Source organism: Heteronotia binoei, chromosome 5 (genome assembly GCF_032191835.1).
Source record: "Heteronotia binoei isolate CCM8104 ecotype False Entrance Well chromosome 5, APGP_CSIRO_Hbin_v1, whole genome shotgun sequence".
Taxonomy (NCBI): domain Eukaryota; kingdom Metazoa; phylum Chordata; class Lepidosauria; order Squamata; family Gekkonidae; genus Heteronotia; species Heteronotia binoei.
In genome coordinates, this window is record NC_083227.1 from 94552409 (window position 1) to 94573701 (window position 21293).

The 21293-nt window shown below is 45.1% G+C and overlaps 1 protein-coding gene across 1 annotated transcript in view; it reads left to right on the forward strand.

Moving 5' to 3' along the window:
- Positions 1 to 2516: 2516 nt before the first annotated feature.
- The window catches only part of LOC132572022 (IQ motif and SEC7 domain-containing protein 3-like), a 111279-nt gene continuing 92502 nt past the window's right edge, over positions 2517 to 21293 (forward strand). Inside the window, exon 1 of the mRNA XM_060238812.1 lies at positions 2517 to 2807. Coding sequence (XP_060094795.1) covers positions 2530 to 2807 — 278 coding nt within the window. The 5' untranslated portion in view covers positions 2517 to 2529. The remainder of the gene's footprint in view (positions 2808 to 21293) is intronic.

The window sequence follows — 21293 nt, forward strand, 5'->3', positions numbered from 1 at the left end:
CTCTGCGCCATGGGGCTCCTATGGTCTTTAGCATTATTGAAGGGCAACTTGAAATACCATCAAAATGTGCTGGTAGTTATAGTTCAGAAGTAAATAACATTGAAGACAGCTGAACAAAGTTTGAGTCCAGTGGCACCTTTAAGGCCAACAAAGTTTTATTCATGGTATAAATGTTGATGTGCAAGCACACTTCATCAGATACATTGAAACAGTTTCTTCAGGCCTTGTTTATGGTGTGTGGGGGGGATGTTGCTATCAGGAAGGGCCACTAGAATTAAGATGCATAAGGGCTGGGTGATTATAGCTGAGATTGGTTGCAAGAAAGATCCTGATTGGCAGTAACTTAGCATACAAATACAAGACAGTGATTTACCATCCAGGTGCAGCACAGCAACCCTGTTAATGTCAGGGGTCCGCTCTGAACTGAGGCACTGGAGAGAAGGGATCTGTAACTTCGTGAGTTCTGCGATCAGCAGCCCAGGGGTCACCTCTTCTGCTGAATCACCCTCTTCACTCAAACTGCCTATTCTGTCAAGTGTTAGCAAGATTTGCAACCCAAATTCTGGAGGAGCTGACTTTGCAGAAGAAGCGGCCAGTGAAATTAGCAAGGCAGCAAATGTATTGCGGTATTTGAGCATCAACGAAAGTTTGGGGGAAGGAAGAAGGATGGATTATGAAGGGGGAGGGAAGGGAGTAAAGAAGCACGCCGCCTCGTTCCCTCGGCTTGTAACCCCTCCCCGTCTTTCATCAGCCAGCTTGTTTCCCAGATCCTCTTCAGCCAGCCCCCTGGATCGCAAACAAAAGATTCCCCACGCCAGTTAGTCGCTCTCCAGTTGGATGCAGCCTTTCCACCACCAGAGATTCACGTACCAAGGAGGCCAAGGAGAGGCAGGCAGGTTGCCGCTCCAATGGCCGGCAGTTACCAGCCCCTGAGGAAGCGTGACTTTGGGCATATGGCTCGGGAGCTGCCTCCTGGAGCGCACGGGTGGCGATATTTTCAAACAGCCTCGGCTCTTGGCAGCTGCCGCCTTCTGTCAGTCCTCCGCTCTCCATAATATCCTTCTTTCCCGAGGGGAGGGGAGGGGAGGGAAGCGGGCGCTCAGCCGCCAGTAATCGGTCCTCCTCCACCTCATGCAATCGCTCCCCTCCCCCCAATCAGCGCCTGCGCGCCTACGAACACCACTTTCCTTAGACATCCAATATTCTCGCTCTGAAATCCAGGCGAGGCAGGGGAAGTTCGGCGCGTCTCAAAAGCGGCCAGCCAGCTGCGAAGCAAGGAGGATGGCTGGGCACGGCAAGGCTGCCACCAACCGAGCGGATCCGGAGCCAAGGCGAGCGGAGAGACCAAACTCCCTTCGCTGCCCGGCCTCATCATCCAAGCGAAGGGAGCACAGATGACTTTTAGCGAGAGGATCAAAGTCAATTTAGAAAAAAAGAAAAGAAACAAGGAAGAAGCACGCGCGCGCACACGTCGCTTCCAACCCCGTTTCTCATCCCTTCTGCGCCCTGGCTCAGGTCTTCTTCCCTGGCGGGGCTTCTCCCCTCGTCTAGTCCCTTCACCTGCCAGTGCAGATGCCTCCTAGCAGGGGCTGGGGCGGGGGGAGGTGAGGAGAAATGGGATTGAGATGAGAAGGGCGCTTTCCTTCAGCCACCTCTCCAAAGGCTCCCGGCAGGTTCCCGCCAAAAGCCCAGCCGCTCTGGGAGGCGGCTTCACCGTACATTCGCTGGGGTCGCTACCCAGTGGAATCTCCCGGCCAGCCTTCCCGTCCCCTCCCCTCCCGCCCTCGTAGCTGTCAGCAGCAGCCGCCCTCCCTGCCGCCCCGCTTCCCAGGCGAGCCGGGGTGCTTCTGTGTTGGAAGGGAAGGGAACCGCTTCGACTGGCCGGCGGTCAGCGGCCGGGACTGAGAGGAGGAGGCCGGCGCCGCGGTGACAGCAGCCACGAGTGGCGCTCGAGCCGTTAGTCAGCAAGCCGGCAGCCAGCTCCTCCCCAGAGCCCGAGCAGCGGCGCAACGCCCAGGAGGAGGGAGTGGTGGGGCCACTTTTCACAAACTCCGGCCCGCGGAGCGAGGGGCTGTTGCTACTTGGGGGAGACCTGCGGCAGGAGAGGAGGAGAAAAGCGCCTGCGTGAGAGGCAGGAGGAGCCGCTGCTGCCCAGGGAAGCCGCGGAGGTGAGAGGAAACTCGCTGCGCGCGCCCCGCAGAGACTTTGCCGGGCTCTTGTCGGCGAAGAAGAAGAAGAAGAAAGGGGGGCTGCTGCTGCTGGACGTCGCTGGAGAAGGGAGGCAGGAGCCGGCGCCACAGAGAAGGAGGGGAGCTGCACTTGGGGCTCGCAAGCAGCAGCGGGAGGGCCCCTGGACAATGGCGGGCCGAAGTGGGAGCAGCGATGTGCTGCTCCTCTTCTTCTCCCCGGCCGGGCAGCCGGCTTGCTGAAGCGGGCCCGGAGCGTCCTGGGACCGGCGGCTGGCTGCGTCGCCCCTTCCCGCTGGCCGTCGAGCTGCGCGCCCCAGGTGTGTGGCGGGCTGGCCGGGCCATGGAGACGCCGGCGGAGAACCCGAGCAAGGCGGCGGAGTACCTCAAGGAGCTCAACAAGATCATCGAGACGCAGCAGGAGCTGCTGGAGAAGCAGAAGCTCCGGATTGATGAGCTCGAGCAGCAAGTGGCCAAGCTCTATCACGAGAACGCCCGGCTGCAGGACGAGCACCAGCGGCACCTGGCCACATGCAGCCTGCTGCTCCTGCAGCAGCAGGGAACCCTTCCCGCCCCGCCGCCGCCGCCGAGGGACGGCCAAGACAACGCCAAGGAGGAACAGTAAGCTGGCGGGGGCGGCAACCAGGTGGCCCCTTGGGACTAGGGCGGGGGCGGCGACACCGAGACAGCCCAGCGAAGGCTCCCGGAGCGGGGTAGATGGAATCCCAGCCCTGGAGCCGGCTTCTCGGTCCGGGGGGGGGGGGGGGGCGGGGAGCAAGAGGGGGGCTTGGGGCAGATCTCCGGGACGAGAGGCAGGAGGCAGCCAGGTTCTTCCGGTGGTTTACGGACTCCTACATCAAAACCCGCGTGACGTCCCTTCTCCCGAGGGCCGCTCTTTGCTCTCAGGGGCGATGTTTTCGCCTTTGGGTGCCTGGTGGGGGCGGGGGGGGGGGGGTGAGGAGAGACTCTTTTCTCCCTCGTATTCACGGAGAGGTAGTGGTTGAAAGCTGCGGGTTTCGCTTAATGCGGGTAGGTTTGTGGCTCAGCAGTTCGGTGGGGTTAAGAGTCGACGAGAGGTTGGCTTCTCGCAGAGCTTGCGCGCAGGACAGTGCTGGCGCTAGCGGGCACGGTTCCAGCAGGTGACTTCAGGGAAATGGGCTTGGGAAAGAAGTGTCACAGGACCTAGCTGGTGGCTTCTCTAGCGAAGGCGCTGGATCTGAGCTTGTAGCAGAGTGAAGAGGAACTGCTAAGAAAAGGGATAGAGAGCTGATCAGTACACATGGAAAAGGGTGTCCACTTGCCAAAACTGTGACTAGTTCAAGTTAAACTTGTTGATCTTCGGGAACCCCTTTGCTCTTAATCTCTGTGTCTATTTACAGAGTGCTTTAATCTTTAATTAATCATGTACTGCTTACTGCCTGTGTGGAGCTGCTTAACTGCATTACCGTTTAAAGTAAGGGCCATTTGGGAGTACTTACAGAACTACACCTGTTCACCTCCCCCCCCCCCATTTAACTTGGTAATTAGAAGTTAATGAATTACTTTAGATTGGCAAAACCAGTTTCTTTTAAGAGCACAGTTAAAGTAAGTTCTTCTTGTAAGGTGCTTCAAGAGGGGATAATAAAAGTTTCCTTCTTAGGTACACTTATTAGTTACTTGCAGTCAGTGTTCCCTCTAAGCTGAGTTAGCATGAACTAGCTCACAGATTTTTAGTCTCCAGCTCACACATTTTTGTCTTAGCTCGGAAAGGATGACCCCAGAACACAATAATTATGCAGCAACTCACAACTTTAATGCCAGCAGCTCACAGCTTTAATACCAGTAGCTCACAAAATAGAAGTTTTGCTCACATGACTCTGCAGCTTAGAGGGAACATTGCTTGCAGTAGGTGTAAAAGTCTGGCCTGTTTCTGGGGCTCTAACCTGATGTTTGATTAGGTTAATTGAAAGTTCTTAATTGACTAAAAAAGTTGGTCCTGATTGGGCTGTTCTTTGAAATGATCAGTTTAATGCAAACACTTACAAAAACCACCAAGGATGGCATCTTAGAAGAAGCAGTCCTCCTTTTATTATGTGTGGAGGGAATGCCTTTTTGCAAGGTGATGTCTTGAGTGCTTTTCCTCCTTTTAGAATGTATTCTCAAAAGAAGTATTGTTTTTACTCATATGCAAATATATGCAGGCTTAATTGGGCAAATAATGCAAGCTCATAAGATTAATCGACTAAAGTAGAAGGCTCTTGTATTTGTAAGAGAAATAGAATGAGTTGTGATTAGGTTTATATGTCTCCAGTGTGATGTTTTCTGTGCATTACTGAGACTGATGTGCCTCTTTTCAGTTATAATCACATGGAGTAATATTTGCTTTGTTGTACTGTAAACAAGCTAGTCCATGACAAACCTCTCTTTGTCTTCATCTTGGTAGTTATTTCCTGGATATTTTTTCCCTGTTTCATCTAGAAAACATTTGAATCTGAGCCTTCTGACTGGCACTGGTAGCTATAACTTAATTCCCAAAGCATACAACTTTGCCAGTTTTGTAGGACAGTATTTCCTACATGATTCCATTTGCATTGTGGCACCCAGCAGTGCATTCCCTTGTGCCCACTTTCTTTTTCCCCAAAGTAAAGAATCTGGCTTTCCTCTACCTAATTGGAGCAGTAATTTCTTTGCAAAACTCTTGGAGGCATCCCCAGGAAATACTTGTTTGAAAACAGCTGCCTCCATCTTAGAAAGATGCTTGGCAGGTTACCTCAGAGCACTGTGTGTTTGGCTACAGTACCCATGGATGAAGTTTTGTGGTTGCCTATGGCAGCCATTCTGTGGTGCTGCTGGTGCCCTCAAGTTCTCAGTAGTAGAGATTTTTGGCATAGGAGGTTCAATATAGTAGAGATTTTTGGCATAGGAAATTATAGCAAATAACTACTGCTACAAATTCTAATTTCTTGCAAAGATATTTGAGAATATACAGAGAGGTATTTTAAAATAATAAATTCTAAAGAATATTCTCAGGTCTGGTTTCTGGTCAGAGAGGACAGATTAGAATGGAGTAAGAAGTTTGTCTTGTATTCTTGATATGATATCTGAGAAATTAAGCTCTGTGTCTGGCAACCTGTTTGCTTAATCTCTACCTCATCAAATTCTTGCTTCCAATTTTCTGGAGGGTGTTGCTTTTTTCTTGTTGTTAAGGATGAACTTCCTCATATGGTCAGAAAACTATAACTTGGAAAGAATGTTGCCCCTACTTTTACAAAAGTAGACTTGGAATGTTTATCCAGCAATTGATTTGAAACATATTTTGGGGGAAATCCTTCCAAACAAGTCTCTAGACAAGTTGAAATTCCTCTTAAAACCAATGGATTTGAGGAAATATGTTGCTGTTTAGAAAACAATTCTCCTTTAATAAAAGAGAGTTCTGTACAGACCTTATTGACATAGCTTTAGATGCCCAATTAATTCAGTACCTAAAAATTCCTTGAATGCAGACTCAAAATGGGGCCTCTTTATGTTTTCAGATAGGTGCCTTCCATCCTCCATGCTCCTGCTGCACAAATAATGTACCAGAAATATCATAAATGTGTTGTGTTGTGATAGAGTATTTCTCTTGTCTCTCAAAGGAAGCAGTCTCTGAGCTACAGCCTTGATGACTGAGTCTTTTTAAGTCTCTTAAGTGGATTTGATGTTGGGATCAGAATTAATCTGGGATATTTATGGAATAGTTATAATCTTTCTGAGGTGTAGTCCAAAAGGCTCAGTGGGAAAGTTCAGACTTACCAGGCTTCTGCTGCCTTGCCCAACACGTAGAAGCTGAGCTAGATAGTGGTAGAGCTATCTCCTATAATCTGGATGTACAACTGTAAAGTGCCAAGGTCTCAAGCAGAAAATGCTGGTTTTCTTCTTGGCCTCAGCAAGCCATGTTCTTTCTTTCTGAGTCACCACAAATTGTCAGGAGCTGCCCCCTTGCTTACACCACCTTCAGGGAATGTGCCAGTCTACCTGAATGCATCTGTCTACCTAGGATATTTATACATTGCATCTATATTATAGTGAGTCCTGTTATATAAGAAGTATAGCAAGCTAGTCTAATAAAAGAAACATGGATTGTTAACTGCTCTTAAAATTGCATCCTGTGCCAATTACTATGGCCAGTATAGATAGTGGTTTGAGTGTTCAAGTTGGGAAGCCTGGATTCAAATCCTCACTCACACAAGACAAAGGAACAAGGGAATATACAAATATGTATTGAAAGTGAAATGCAAAATCTATTGGATAGATACCTCATAAGGAAAGATATTAAAACAGATACAAAATGTCATAAGTGGATACCAAGTAGATTAATATGTGATGAGGCTGGCTGATATTTTTGCAGTATTGGCCTCATTTATAGATTCTGTATGTTTATCATTTATAGAATCACAATGTCTGTATGAGATTAGGAATGCATCTAAAATTATCCAATTATGCTAATTTTGGGTCATGTTTTTTGTAAAAAAAATTTTTTTTTGTAGGGTATGAACTGCTATAGAAGGCAGCTAAGTACCAAATTCTGAATGTCATTCTTGAAGTCATTGGATGTCTTTCTTTCTACCCCACCTACCATACAAGGTGATTGAGATAAAAGGGTAGGAGGAAAACCATCCATGCCATCCAGAGCTCCTTGGAGGAAGGGTGGGCAAAAATGAGATGGAGAATCAAACATACGTTTGCTGCAAGGGGATTGACAGTGGCAGAGGGCAACTCTAGTAGTAACTAGAACACCAAAAACCTCTTGACTGAATTCTGTACTTGTTATTGTCTTGCTTTGCAAAGTCATTAAGATCATACATACCAGCATAAACATATTTCCTCAGTTACATTTCATTGTTGTTTGTTGGTTGACTGTGGCCCATTTTCTAAATCAGCTAACTTTCTTTTATGCTTTTTGCATGGAAATCTTTAAATGAATATGGTGTGAGCACAGTTGCTTATGCCTCTGCTTTCCTTTTGGTTGAGTTGATTTTGTCCTCCTCTTAGGTAAGCCATATAATGGTGCACATTGGTGTATGACCTTCTCTTTATGTAATGGAAAGTGGGTCTCAAAGTTAGTTTGCACATTGACATGTATCCTCCTAGCATTAGTGCACATGGTTCCTTATTCATCTTATGGCACAGGAAGTCTCACAATATACATATGTATGTAAAATCTCTTTAAAATGTAATTAGTTTGTGGAAAGGGGGTAATAATAGGACCTGTAGCTATTTTCTGTACCAGAGGAAATGCTGCAGACTTTGTGGTGAATGTGGTTGGCAGGGTGTGCATCATATGAAAGTGGCTGATGTTGCAGTTGGATGTTTGGAGCATATATAGCATCCTCATATGTGCAATATATGAAGAAGAGATTAGATTTATGCCCCAATTTCACTTTGAGTTTCAGAGTGGTTTACAATCTCCTTTTCCTTCCCCTTCACACAATAGACACCATGTGAGGTAGGCGAGGTTGAGAGAGCTCTGACAGAAACTGCTCTTTCAAGAACAGCTCTAACAAAAGTTGTGACTGGCCAAAGGTCATGCCAGCAGCTGCATGTGGATGATTGAGGAATCAAACCTGGTTTTCCCAGATCAGAGTCTGCAGGGCAAATGCCAGGCTTTTTGGCACCCTAGGTGAGGCCCCCCACCCCACCAGCCTCCCCCTCTGCTGGCAGCCCCCTGCCATCCTGCCCTGCTGTCCTGCCTGGCTGCGTCCTTCCTCCCCCACAGGCAAAGCCAGGCTGGAGCTCCAATGCCCCCTCTCCTGCGTGGCGGCTCCTGGTCTTGTGTGGCTCAGCCCCCAGCTACTGCTCACCAGGCAGGCAAGTGGATATCCTCTGGTGTGCCTCCTTCCCTGGCAGCTGCTGCTGCTGTGCCAGCAAGGAAGCCAAATGGGGCTGGGTGGGCTGTGCTGCACTGGGTCAAGTGATCAGTGGTTGGTCTTTCTCCACACTGGTTGTCTGCCCCTACCCCCACAAATCACATGGGGGCACTCAATTTGGCGCACTCCCAAGAGCTTCCATCCTAGGCAACGGCCTAAGGTCACCACTGGTTGCATTGGCACTGAGAGTCTTAACCAATACATGAAAATGAGCCACTGCTACAGTAAGGCAAATAAGTTTGTTCCATCTTTTCATACCTACTTATTTGTTACAATTAAGGAGCTAATGTACATGATTGCTGGGGATGAGTTTAGAATATGAACTAGCTGCTTGAACTCTTCTTCATAAAGACATGCTCCATGATTATAGGAAATGAAAAGGTCTGCTGACTGTGCCCCGATTCTCTGGAGAGGAAGAAAGAATAGTGTAGAGCAGGGGTGGCCAACAGTAGCTCTTCAGATGTTTTTTGCCTACAACTCCCATCAGCCCCAGCCATTGGCCATGCTGGCTGGAGCTGATGGAAGTTGTTAGCAAAACACATCTGGAGAGCTACCGTTGACCACCCCTGGTGTAGAGGTCCTTATTTTTAAAATATTTGCTAGTGTACTGTGCTATTATGTTTAATAAAATGGTTTTGAGTCATAATCTAGCCTGGTGAGTGCATGGTTCGACTTGCTGTCACAAGAATTCTGAAAAGAACCTACAGCAGTTTGGCCTGCTCAGCAGAGTTAAGTGCATATATGCACTGTGGCAGGAACTGCTGTATGCAGTATGCATCCTATAGGATAACCTAATGGCTATTAGCCATTAATCCACTGCTATCCTTAAGTACACAGCATTGTCATCAAATGTCCCACCATTAAAAAACAGCACTACTGGCAAGATAACTTCATTTATGGAGATATATTTATGCATACAACACTCAGATCTCTCACACACGTTCATTTGCTGCATTCCTGGGGGAGAAAACTAGGATTTTCTCCTCAGGACAGCATAAAACAACTTACCACTTGCTGTCAGAAACCATTGCAAGTTGGGAGGTGGGGTATTTGGGTAGTTCCTGTTTGCCTCTGAGATTGTCCTGTTTGCCCTTGGGAACACGGTGTCTGATAAGAGTAATTTAGGTAGCCTGTTGACTACAGAAGCTCATCCTTTGAGAACTAGTTAGTCTCTAAATGCCATTTCATTTCGTATTTGTATTACTCAGTGTGATTTAATAGCTTTTCAGAGGTCTTCAGCTCCATTCACTTAAACTGAACATGCACCTCCAAAATCCAAACGTGTTGAGAATCTTCTGCCAAACAAATGAAGCCAAGAGGTGCTCACTTTTGGCTAGAATTTAGTTAGGGATCCATGAAACGTAACTATAAAGAACTACAAGCAGTAGTGATAATTTATCTGATGTTGTATCATTTCAGCTCTTAAGTAGCTTTGGAGATATTTGACTGAAATATGATGTACTAAGTTAATAACTCTACCATTAAGTTTAGTTTAAAATCTCAAGCAACTTTTTGCACAAAATGTTTCAGCTAAATATTTCAAGCAACTGGTTTTCTTTATGTTAGGTTACAGTAATGTACTCATGAAGTGCTGCCTTTGAAAATGGGCCAGGAACTTGACTTTATCCAACATGCAGTGGCCAGGCTACTGTCAGGGGTAGGATACAGGGATTGTACCAGCTTGTGCTAAAAATATTGCCTGTTTATTTCTAGACACTATTCAAAGTGCTGATTCTTACCTTTAAAACCATATATGGCTTCTGCCATATTGTCCAGCCTGCCAGTCAGGATCTGTCTTATAATCCTTACTCTCTCTGCCCCTGCCATCAGAGGTGAGGCATATGGTAACCAGAGACAGGGTTCCCCCTGCCTCCCTTCGTAGCCCTTAGCTTATGGAATGCCTTTCCCATTGAGGCTTGCCTGGTGCCTATGCTGCTTTCTTCTAGGCACCAGCTCAAAATGTTTTTGTGTATCCCAGCTTTTATTTAATGGATTTTTTAGTACCATTATTGTCTGATCCCCACCGCCCCCCAAAAAACCCTGTTATTTTAAGCTGCTTTGTGTTTTTATGCTGTGGTTGGGTTCTTAATGCTGGAGTTTAATAAATAATTATCTGTGTTCAATTTTATTTTGTAATCCGCCTCAGGCAGATTCCCTGGTGAGGTAGCATAAATATTTGCTAACAAACAATAGAGTAAATGTGGTTCTATTGTCAGGCTTGGCTGTAAACAAAATTCATGTAATATCTTTTATTAGGACCAACCAAAATGACTAAAATGGATTTTATTTCTTGCTCTGGAGGTTGCATGGGAGCAAGTCAGGCAGAGTAGTTCAGTTAGAGGTCCAGAAGTCAGACAAGGCAGAGTTGGTAGCTTAGCAACTATCATATGGGTTGCATCTATGCTTAACAGCCTCTCTTGGCTGGTTATAGAGCCCCATGCCTAAGTGTCATGCTTGCAACCAGTTGCTCAGAGGTTGCTGAGCCCATTCATGGGAAGGACAGAATATAAATCTAAACAAGTAATTGTGCAACTACTCATGCCTCTGGCTGTGGCATCAGGCCAGGAGGTGTGTGCTTTGCTGTCTTGTTTGTAGCTCTGTTCTCAGCCTACGTGTCTGGTGCTCTAAGGGTGCAGGTAATACTGATGGGCTGAGAATGGCCAGCTGAGGTTCTCCTGCTGAATCAGGACAGGGTATCAGTGGCTCTGTGCCAGCCTGACAAGCCTGCAGTTCATTTTCTTGCTGGTCAGCTTCTGTTAACTCAAGGCTGGCTATAAGGGACTCTTCTTCTCCTGATAAGTCCTCACTATTGCTGAGCCCTGGCTGACTCATGACAATGTTCTTGGTCTTTCTGGATGTTAAATTGCTTAATATAATTAACTCGTGCTATCACCAGTTATAGCTGTTATGACTGATTGCTATGCTTATCTGTTTACTTCTGAGTTTTGCATAGAAATGTCGCATACCAGGATTTTTAGCAGTTCAGATTTTTTTCCCCCTTTCCTTTTCATGTACAAACATTTAGTTGCCTGAAGATTTCATTTCATGCAGCTGGCAAAATGGGTCCAAGCTCACAAGCATATGCTGCAATCGATTTCATAGTCTTTAAGTGCCAAAATGCTCCCCCTTTTAGGATGTGCCTTTTGTTTCCCTGCATTACATATGAACATATTAAACAGGTCTTTATTGGAGAACTGACATTAGTTTTTGAGGTAAGGTGAGTGGCTACTAAAACAAGATTTTCTCTGGGTCTCTTTCTGTATCTATTTGCTTGGTGCCAAAACTGTTGGAAGTACTTTTTAATACCTTTTTGAGCCTGCAAGGCACCATTGTAATTCTGATACAGAGTGGTGGGTGCAACCACAAAATAGCTCCACAGGAGGAAGAGCACAAAAGGTTGGCACGTGAGGTTGTGCATAACTCTGAGAGCAATGGTTCATTATTTCAGGCAGAAACTCCATTTAATGTTTTTTTTTAAAAAAAATTAACATATCAATTAAAAATATTTTCTTGTGTACACACAAAATAAGTATACACATTGAGCTCATAAAGAAACCCGGTCAGTTGGATCTGGTTGTGGACTGTAATAAAATTGAACTGAACACTAAGAAACTCACATCTAGCAGTATCTGTCTTCATTTTGCAACCATGTAACCTACCTAGGGTTGCCAAGTCTAACTCAGAAAATACGTGGAGACTTTGGGGGTGGAGCCAGGGGACTTTCCCATTACCTAAAATAAATAAATAAAAATACAGCAGTGCAATTCCCCAGAATACAGTCTTCATTTCTTCTTTCCCCGAGCAGCTGGCTCCCCCCTCCCCCCTCTCTCTTACACACACACAGAGCAGCCAAAATAAACACAGTTTGGAAGCACCCATTTTGTGGTCTCACTTGGGTAATTTACTCACCATGGAAGTTGTATGCTGTACACTCAACCAAGTTTTTCAGACTAACACAGGAAAACCAGAAGTTATCTCTACATTACTGTGCAAAGACTTCTAAAAGGCTGCAAAACAAACAGAGAGAGCTGGCTGCTTCCCTAATCCATTCCCTTTCTTCCAACAGCCACAGCTTGGCTTGCCCCCATTCAGCCTAGCTCCAGAGTTTAAAAGGCACACACACCTTTCAAGAAGCAAGCCCTTCCCAAGTCTTCTAAGCCTTCCGAGGTAGAAAGGCACATGGGGGCTGTGGGGGCTGAGGGTGGGAAGGAGCCTGCTAAACCAGGGAATTCCCCACTGGGACCAGGGGATTGGCAAGCCTGGTTTTGGTTATTTTTCCATTTTTTGTGGAGGGAAATATTAGAAAGTTTGTAAAATCTTAAGAGTTCAGCAAAATCCTCACGGGGGAGGGGGGTGTTGAACAGTGGAGTCCAGAAACAAGTATTTGTGGGACAGAGGGTAAGAAAGAAAGACCATAATAAAAATTAGAGGTACTAGAGCTCCACTTCTTTGAGCTCCTGTCCAAAATGTGGTCTGGGAGGCAGCCTCCTATAGGTCTTCAGAGTAGATTTTTCTCCTTAGCATTGAGAAAATCTTGAGATTTCTTTTTTCTGCTGCATGGAACATAAATGGATCCCAGCTCGTTATACCAACAAAAATATGCAAAATAAAAGGATCGGCATGACATACAAAAGCCTCCAAGTGATATAAGAAGAAAGGCAAAGGTGAGGGGAGAATAGCATGAGTTGCCAACTTCAGATTTAGGAATGGAAGGGCTGGAGGAATTGATCTTTGACTTAGAAGTGTTGTCTCTTTGCTGATATCCCTTCCCCAAAATGTGTCCTTCCAAGGAACTGCCCAAGTTAAAGTTGACAACCCTACCCTGAAGCATGTTAGCAATTTATATATCTTTCTGCAATGATAGGAATTTGGGTTTGATGTATGCATTCATAATACAGTACAATTGCTGTAATAGACCATTACAATAGAACATGTGAAGTATACAGAAACTAATAGAGAGCTTCAGTTCTTCAGTCTGCTTTGTTATCTCTCTGTTAATATAATGCATGGCCTTACTCTTTGACTGTCAGTGATGCTGATGGGAATGTGCACCTCACAAACTAATTTTATAAGCTTTAATAATTCTTCCACAAGTGCATTCTTAAAATTAATTTTAAGATATGGATTCATAATCTTCTAATTCATAAACCTCAGCTGAATCACAGAATAACAATATTACAAACATCTTTTCATAATTAGTGTTGCCTGACAACCAGCTGGAGGGTTTTGGGCGGGGGGCACGGACATTGTGATTAGTGTTGCCAGCCCCTGGTGGCAACTGGAGATCTCCTGCAATTACAATTGATCTCCAGATGACCAGTTGCCCTGGAGAAAATGGCTGCTTTGGATGGTGGATTCTATGGCATTATAACCCAAACACCACCATTTTCCCAGGCTCCACACCCAAAATCTCTAGGTATTTCCCAACCAAACTAAGTATGATGTTGGAAACATCACTACTGCTACAACCCCAAAGTGTCAATAGGTAACTCTAGAAATTACTGGACACTCTGCCTGCAGTGTATCAGCAGCAGAGGTGGAGTGCTTTCATTTTTCTCCCACCATTGCTTGAAGCAGCAACAGCCAACAGCAGTGATTGACAGGAGGCTTAGCCACCCTATTTTATAATTTTATAATAGGTTTTCAATACACTTAATGACAAAGTTACATTTTGATGAAGGGTGGTTGCCAGGTCCCCTCACCCATCCAGCAGGAGGATTTGGGGGGCATTCTGGGGGTAGGCAGGGATGTTGTGCAGGGACCCTCTGGTATTTGGGCGAAACTCTATGGTTTTTTCACCTCCAGAATCATAGAGTTTTCCCAAATACCGGAACATCCCCACCACAATGACATAACTTCTGGGTGATATCATAGCATCAGGGATGTTTAAGGGAGGGGTTCTCCCACTGGACATCTGGTCCATGGCAGAGAGGAGCCCCCAAAACCAGGAGACCCCCCCCCGAGACATTGGGGAAGGCACCTCTATTTTGAATTGTGTGCATTAATGTTGTTAATGTCCTGGTACGCATGAGATTTGGGAAGCTGTTGTGGATAGAGTTGTTCATTGTTTAAAGCATGTTCTACTTCCTACTAGAAGGTTCATATTTTGTCTGTTCTCTGAGTCTCTCTTGAAAAATAGGCTTAATTTACAATATTAGATCATTTTAGTTATTTAAAATATTTATAAACCCACCATTGTTCCAGACATCTGGGACCTAAGTTGGGTGGATGTGGGTGGGATGGTCATGAGATAACACATAGATCACAAGATGGCATACACACCACCCGCTATCAGAATGCTGTAGGAATGTCCCAGCTTTGGAGAGCTCAGGTGCCCTGCATAGTATTGTGGGGTTCCCTCAGTTATGATAAATGAGAATAGGCATAGAGACACAGTGAGTTGGCACAGAATGAAGGATGTTTATCAGTTTTCTTCTAATGAACTGAGTTATGAATAACTCATATATTTCTCTTGAATTTTTCTCTAAATGTGGTTTCTATGATACAACAACCTTCCACCTCTGAAATGAAACAATGTACTTGCTTGGGCCCTTTCTGTGGATGGAAAGGAGTGCCATTTTTGTATAATATCCCCTCCCACAGCAGACATCTGACCTCCCCAGGGGCGGCGCTCGGGTTTTTGCTGCCCCTGGCTGTCCACATAGCTATGCCTTCTCTCCCCCCCCCCCACCCACCCAGGGAGGCTGCTTGGTTCTTTTCATCCTCCTGGCTGCCAGGCGGGGGAAAGGGGCTGCTGTGCCTCACTCTGAGTCTGTCTCCCCTTGCAGGGGAGGCAGCTTCAGAGCGATGCCGCACCTCCTCCTTCCTCTGCCCAACTGCCGGGTAGGGGAAAGGGCAGCGGGACTGCCATGCTTTGCTCTGAGGCTGTCTCCCCTTGCAGGGCAGGCAGCTTCAGAGCGTTGCAGTTCTCCTCCGAGCCCATCTAGGAAACCGGGCTTGGAGGAGAGCACAAACTGGCATGCAGTTCCGCCGCTCTCAGCTTATGGGGTCGGCGAGCAGTGGGAAAGGGCACCCTGCAGGCGAGGTGGCACCTGAGGCAGCCGCCTATCTCACTGACTCCCACGTACCTGTCCTGGACCTCCCACAAACTGTTTCTGGGAGTCCCTTTCCCTCAAGAGCAGTATTTGGATCCACTGGATCCAACCCAATAATGGTACATTTAATAATACAAACCCAATAATTTGTACATTTAATAATAATACAAACATAAAGTTAGAACAAGAACATTTGACAGTAATTTCTGACTTTCCTGACTTCAGGCAGTGATGAAAGATCTTCCAGGACTGACTCTTATGACTCCTGATCCATGGCTTATTTACCAACAACTGACTATGTATGATCATTATAGGGCCAAACTCTGTTTCTCAGTTTTTCTTATGGTACCTTAAAACTGGGAAACTATTCAAAATAATCTGATGCTTGAGCCTTTTGTAGTGAGGTGCATCTATTGTTATTGCTCTTTGCTGGATCATTACTCCTAATGAAGACTTACTACAGCTCAACGTCTTCATTTGTTCATTGTAAGGTTAATTTTAAAGTCATTTACTTACTGCATTTGAACTTAGTGAAGCAGGACTGAAAGCAAGATGCTTGGCATATTGTCTGCCCACTGAGACGCCAAAACTGCCCCAGAGGGAACAGAGAGAAAGAATATTCACTATTAAAATCTCTGCAGGTCCTTCTCTGCATGAAAGAAAGCTTACAGATATTCAGCATTTGGGGTGGGGGGGAGTTTTTCAATTACTTGAACCATCACTGATTATTTAAAAGGAGAAATCAAGAGGCATGGGAAGATAGACCAATACAACCATATCAAATAAACTCTATGAAGTACCAGTCCTAGTGGGACTATAAACCTTTAATTTTTTAAAGAAGTTCTGAGGAATTTCTCTTCTACTCAGGGAAAGGGACATCACATGGCTCAGTAGCAGAACATCTTGGCATGCAGAAGGTCCCAAGTTTGATCCTTGGCATTTCCAGTTAAAGGATCTTGTAGTAGGTAAGGTGTGCCTGAGATTCTGGAGAGCCATTGCCAATCTGACTGGATAGTACTGACTGTGATGGACCAATGGTCTGGTTCAGTGTAAGGTAGCTTCATGTGTTCCTTACAAAAGGTATTCTTTCATGACTGGTTCACATAGCTAGTCTATGTTCTCTCCAATATAGGACCTTTTCCCAAAATGTGATGTTAGGCCCAAGTATCAAAAAATCAAAGCTGGGAGAGACAGAATTCCATTTTGAAGGTGCCATTTCTTGATCCAGCATTTGTCCCTCACCCCTACCCCTTCTAATCAACAGGAACCTTTCACTTTCTGAAACAGAGTTTAAATCCATGAGTTAGATTCAAAGGGTTCCTTCTACAGCTGGAACCAATCCCATGTTTTTGTGTCAGTTTGGGTTGCTGAAGGCAACCAGGCAGTGGGACTCGCCGACACAAGAAGGCCTAGGCCAGTGTCACAGTGGCAAGGGGCGTGACTGATTTAATCAGCACTCCACTAAAATCAATCCCCCTGTTACTGTTTCTGTATTCAAAATTTACCTTTCAGAAAATGGCTCATTAGGCATAGGGGTGGATTAAACAAAAATTGGTTTATTAAAACAAACTGGCAGGGTAGGGTATTGTTATATACATAGGTGTTTAGGATTGAACAAATGTAAACTTGCACACAAAACTTCTGCTGAGGTAAGATACAGTGTTTCCATTAAAGTTACTTAACTTTCTCTCAAGGTTTCACAAATGCCACGTTTTAACTTTTTATGACTGGACTATCTTTCTGGTTAACATTTCCTGTCACAGTATCACACACACATGAGTGCACTAAGCTTTGTTCATATGGGTATAAGACCTCCTTTTGGCACAATTGTTACTATCTGCCCCTTCAGATTAGTAACATGGGCTTTTGGGCATCTTTTGAGGACCTTGTACTGTCATCTCAAAATTTCTTTTCAAAGCCTGATCTGCCAGCCTTTCAGTCTTTTGCCCTTTTGGACACTAAGCTTCATAAAGGGACTATTTCCCCCCTTGAGATGTGCTTATTTGATTGACAAATTTCACTTCTCAGAGCAGTCTCTCACCAGAGTCTCTAATAGTTAAGAACTGCTTCATGGACTCTGAATTACACTCTACCTTGTGACTTTTTGGTCACACTTTTGAGAACATATCCAAAACACCTTGGCTGTCTTTAGTCAGTCTTCAAGTCCCCAACTCTGTAACTGACTTTTTCAACTGCCTAACTGCCACTCTCCTTTAACAGTTCAAAGCAGTCCACCAATGAGAGTGAGTTCTATTAACTGTTAATAAATGGTCCTTAGCATGCATATTGCTGCTGTTCATCACACATAGCAATACCATTTCTGGCATGCACCAGAAGTGATGCTGTCACATTGCCAAAAATGTGGGGACACTCTGGTATTTGGACAAAGAAATCAGTGGTAGAAGCCATTTTTGCTATAGAGGTTTTGCCCAAATACCAGAGCGTCTTCTGTCACTGGTGACACAATGATATCACTTCTGGTCAGTGTTCCCTCTAAGCTGAGTTAGTGTGAGCTAGCTCACAGTTTTTTAGTCTCTGGCTCACAGATATTTGTCTTAGCTGAGGAAAAATGCCCCCCAAGCAAAGTAATTTATGCAGTAGTTCACAATTTTATTGCCAGTAGCTCACAGTTTTATTGCCAGTAGCTCACAATTTTATTCTAGTAGCTCACAAAGTAGAATTTTTGCTTACAAGGCTCCACAGCTTAGAGGGAACACTGCTTCTGGTGTGTGCTGGAGATGAAGTTTATTCTTTTCTTCAGCTCTTGAGGAAGCAAAGGCCTTCCCCTTGTTGCTGGTAAATCCACTCACCAGCCAGTTGATCAGCAGTGAGGGGGCAATGCTCATGGGTGAGGGCCTGACCCTCTATAATGAACGCCATACTTTTATTTTTTTATTTTTAAAAAATCACTAATTTTCAAAAAGAATATCATTCATTATAGAGCACAAATAGAAAGCGGATCTCTGACAGTATTGAATCTACTGGTCTATGCCCAAACACACTCGTTATACCTTAACATAGCTCACTAAATATTACCAAAATAAACTACATCACTTATTATAACTAAGAACTCTGAAACTTGATTAATCTGCCTGCAATCTGGAATTTTTTGTGTGGCTACCATATTCTAGCATTTACATTTGATTTGATTTATTTGATTTTTAGCCCACCTATCCCACAAATGGACTCAGGCAGGGTACAATATATTCATAACAAATAAAATATACATACACATTTAATAACTGTCAACATTTAAAACCACAATCTTTTATACTGAGATGGTGACTAAAATTAATATCATATGTTTTAAGTGATCCAGTAGGCATAACTTTTCTTCAGCTATTAAGGGAGCGAGTCTACATGTATGATCACTTATAGAAAAAGTGAGGGAGACCTGATGGATAAATGATACCTGCTGCCTCATTCAAAAGCCTGTTAAGTAACATTTACATGCCTGTTTAGTAACAGCTGTCCTTGACCAGAGCCAGGGCTTTTTCGGCAGAACTTCATCAGGTGCTGCAGGGGCATGGATGTTACTTGACAGAGAGTTCCACCAGGCATATAAGGCAGAGATGTTCCATTAGTCTTTTGGTTGAGGACAGGAATGATACCATTTTATCTAGCTCTCCCTCCCCCTTAATTTCTCCCACATGCAGGGCAGTAATACATATTGTATTTATTTTGGCACTATTTGATGTTCTTTAACTTGCTTGTTTTATTCTTGGTTTTATATTGTATATTTTGTTATATTGGTGAGTTTTTTGTCAACCATCCTGAGCCCTGTAAACTCAGGGAAGCAGAGCCGAATTAAACCCTGTGGAGGCCCCTAGGCATTCAAAATCTTGGCCCCCCCCTCACAAATTATCTCCAAATATGTTTTTAATTTTACCAACAATTTTAATAAACCCACTTTATTACACAAAACAAACATTAACAATTATTAATGTTATTAAGCAAATTAACATAATTATCATTATTAAATATCATTTTTTTTAAATTTAACTTAACTTAAATATTACTAAACTAAATAACAAGATTATACAATAGCAAATTAAATAGAATATTATTAAACTAAATAACAAGAATTATTAAATATAATTTAATAATTATTTTGCCTTTTGTATTTTCCTGTCAAGGAATGAGGAAAATTTTAGCCTTCTTCTGTGCCTGCCTGCAGATCTAGGAATTAGGCAGTGACCTTTCATTTCATTATCTCCTCCCCCTGGCTAAGCCTTTGGAGAATATGACCGTGTTCATCTTTCCCCGGATTCCTGATCTGAAACAGAAGTCCCCCTAATAACACCCACCTCCCTTGTATCTCCAGTTGATGCAGTCAAGGCCCTAAATAACTGCCTGGCTGTTTTGGCTAAATGGCTAAGAGGGGTGGCCAAATTGTGGCTCGGGAGCCGCATGTGGCTCTTTCACACTTATTGTGTGACTCTTGAAGCCCCTACCACCCTGGTGGCTGACTTGGAGAAGGCATTTCTCTCTTGAAATCACTTCCCCAAGCCAAGCCAGTTGGCAGCTTGGAGAATGCATTTAAAGTTAAAGTTACTTTCTTTCCACCTCTCCCCTCATCCTCCCATCTATTTTTGTCCCTTCCTCTCTCCCTGTCTTGTAGCTCTCAAACATCTGATGTTCATGTCTTGTGGCTCTCAAACATCTGACATTTATTCTATGTGGCTCTTACATAAAGCAGGTTTGGCCACCCCTGCTAAAAGTGAACAACTGAAACTATACCCTGGAAAGACTGAAGTAATGCTGGCTGGGATGGTAGAGGTTCTGAAGGATATTATGCTCTCCACTTTCCATGGGGTTCAGCTGACTTAGAATCCTTGGGGTTATACCAGACCCAACATTTTTGATGAAATAAGTTAAAGCAGCTTCAAAAAACACTCCCTATCAACTTAGCCTAGCTAAATGACCTCCTACCCTGATACTACACACACACACACATGCAAAAACCTCACAGAAACCAGTTTGAAATTGGGAGTCCAGTGGCACTAGCAAAATTTATTCCACGGAAAACTTGGGTGAGTCAGTTCTTGTGTCAAGGCACAGGATTCCTCATGTGGTCTAGACCAGTGATCCCCAACCTTTGTGGCACCCGGGACCGGCACCAGGACTGGCACTCCCACCACAGCCCCAGGGCTGGCAGGATGGGGGCACCAAACATGGCGTTGCACAGCCTCCTCACCCCAACACCCCGTGGCTGTGCAGCCTCCCTGCCCCCTGCCACCGTGCAGCCTCACCCCCCCCCCCCGTGGCCATACAGCCTCACTGCCCCATCTCTCCTTGCAGCGCCTCCTCCACCCTCCATTTTTACAATTTTAAGGCCGGAGAAGCACCATCTTCCCTGGCTCTTTAAAGGCTGACACCCCGCCACTGTCGATTGGCAGGGAATACCTCTGCAGCAGCAGCAGTGGGCGAACTGCTGAAGAAGTGGTGGCAACCTTGTCTCCTTCCCGCTTCCTTCCCACATCCAGGAAGGAAGTGGAGAGGAGGCAAGGGTGACACCGCTTCTTTGGCGGGTTGCCGGCCACAGCTGTGAAAGTTTTCCCTGCCGATCGGCAGTGGGGGGTGGGTCAGCCCTTAAAGAGCCAGGGAAGGCAGCGCTTCACAGCACTGCAGGGGGGCGGGGCAGCCAGGCTTTGTGGCCCAGTTGCTAACAGGCCATGGACCTCTGGTCTAGACCTTGGGCTGGTTACATGCTCTCAGTGTAACCTACCTCACAAGATTGTTGTGAGGAGAATGATATACATTACTTTGGTTCCCTACTGGGCAGAAAGGTGGGATATATATGAAGTAAGCTAATAAATAAAATGATCTGCCCATCTTCAGTAAGAACCCTGCAGAGTAGTCACCTGTTAGTGACACTTTACAGATGGAGAAACAGAGGCACACAGAGACAAGATTTCCTCAATGAAATCATGGCTGACTGGGCTATGAAGTCAAGCAGAAGGTTGCTCCAACAACATCCACTTGCTGCCTGCCCGCCAAGATGATCTCAACCATCTCAGCTGGCTTTTTGGAAGGCTACAGACCATGGATGGATGCTCCCTGCAACTTGCCAGTGCCTCTGTCCCCCCTCCCCATTTTAGCAGACCAAATAACTTTCAGCCCAATTCTACGCACATCTAAGATGATCATAGATTGCTCTCCTCCTA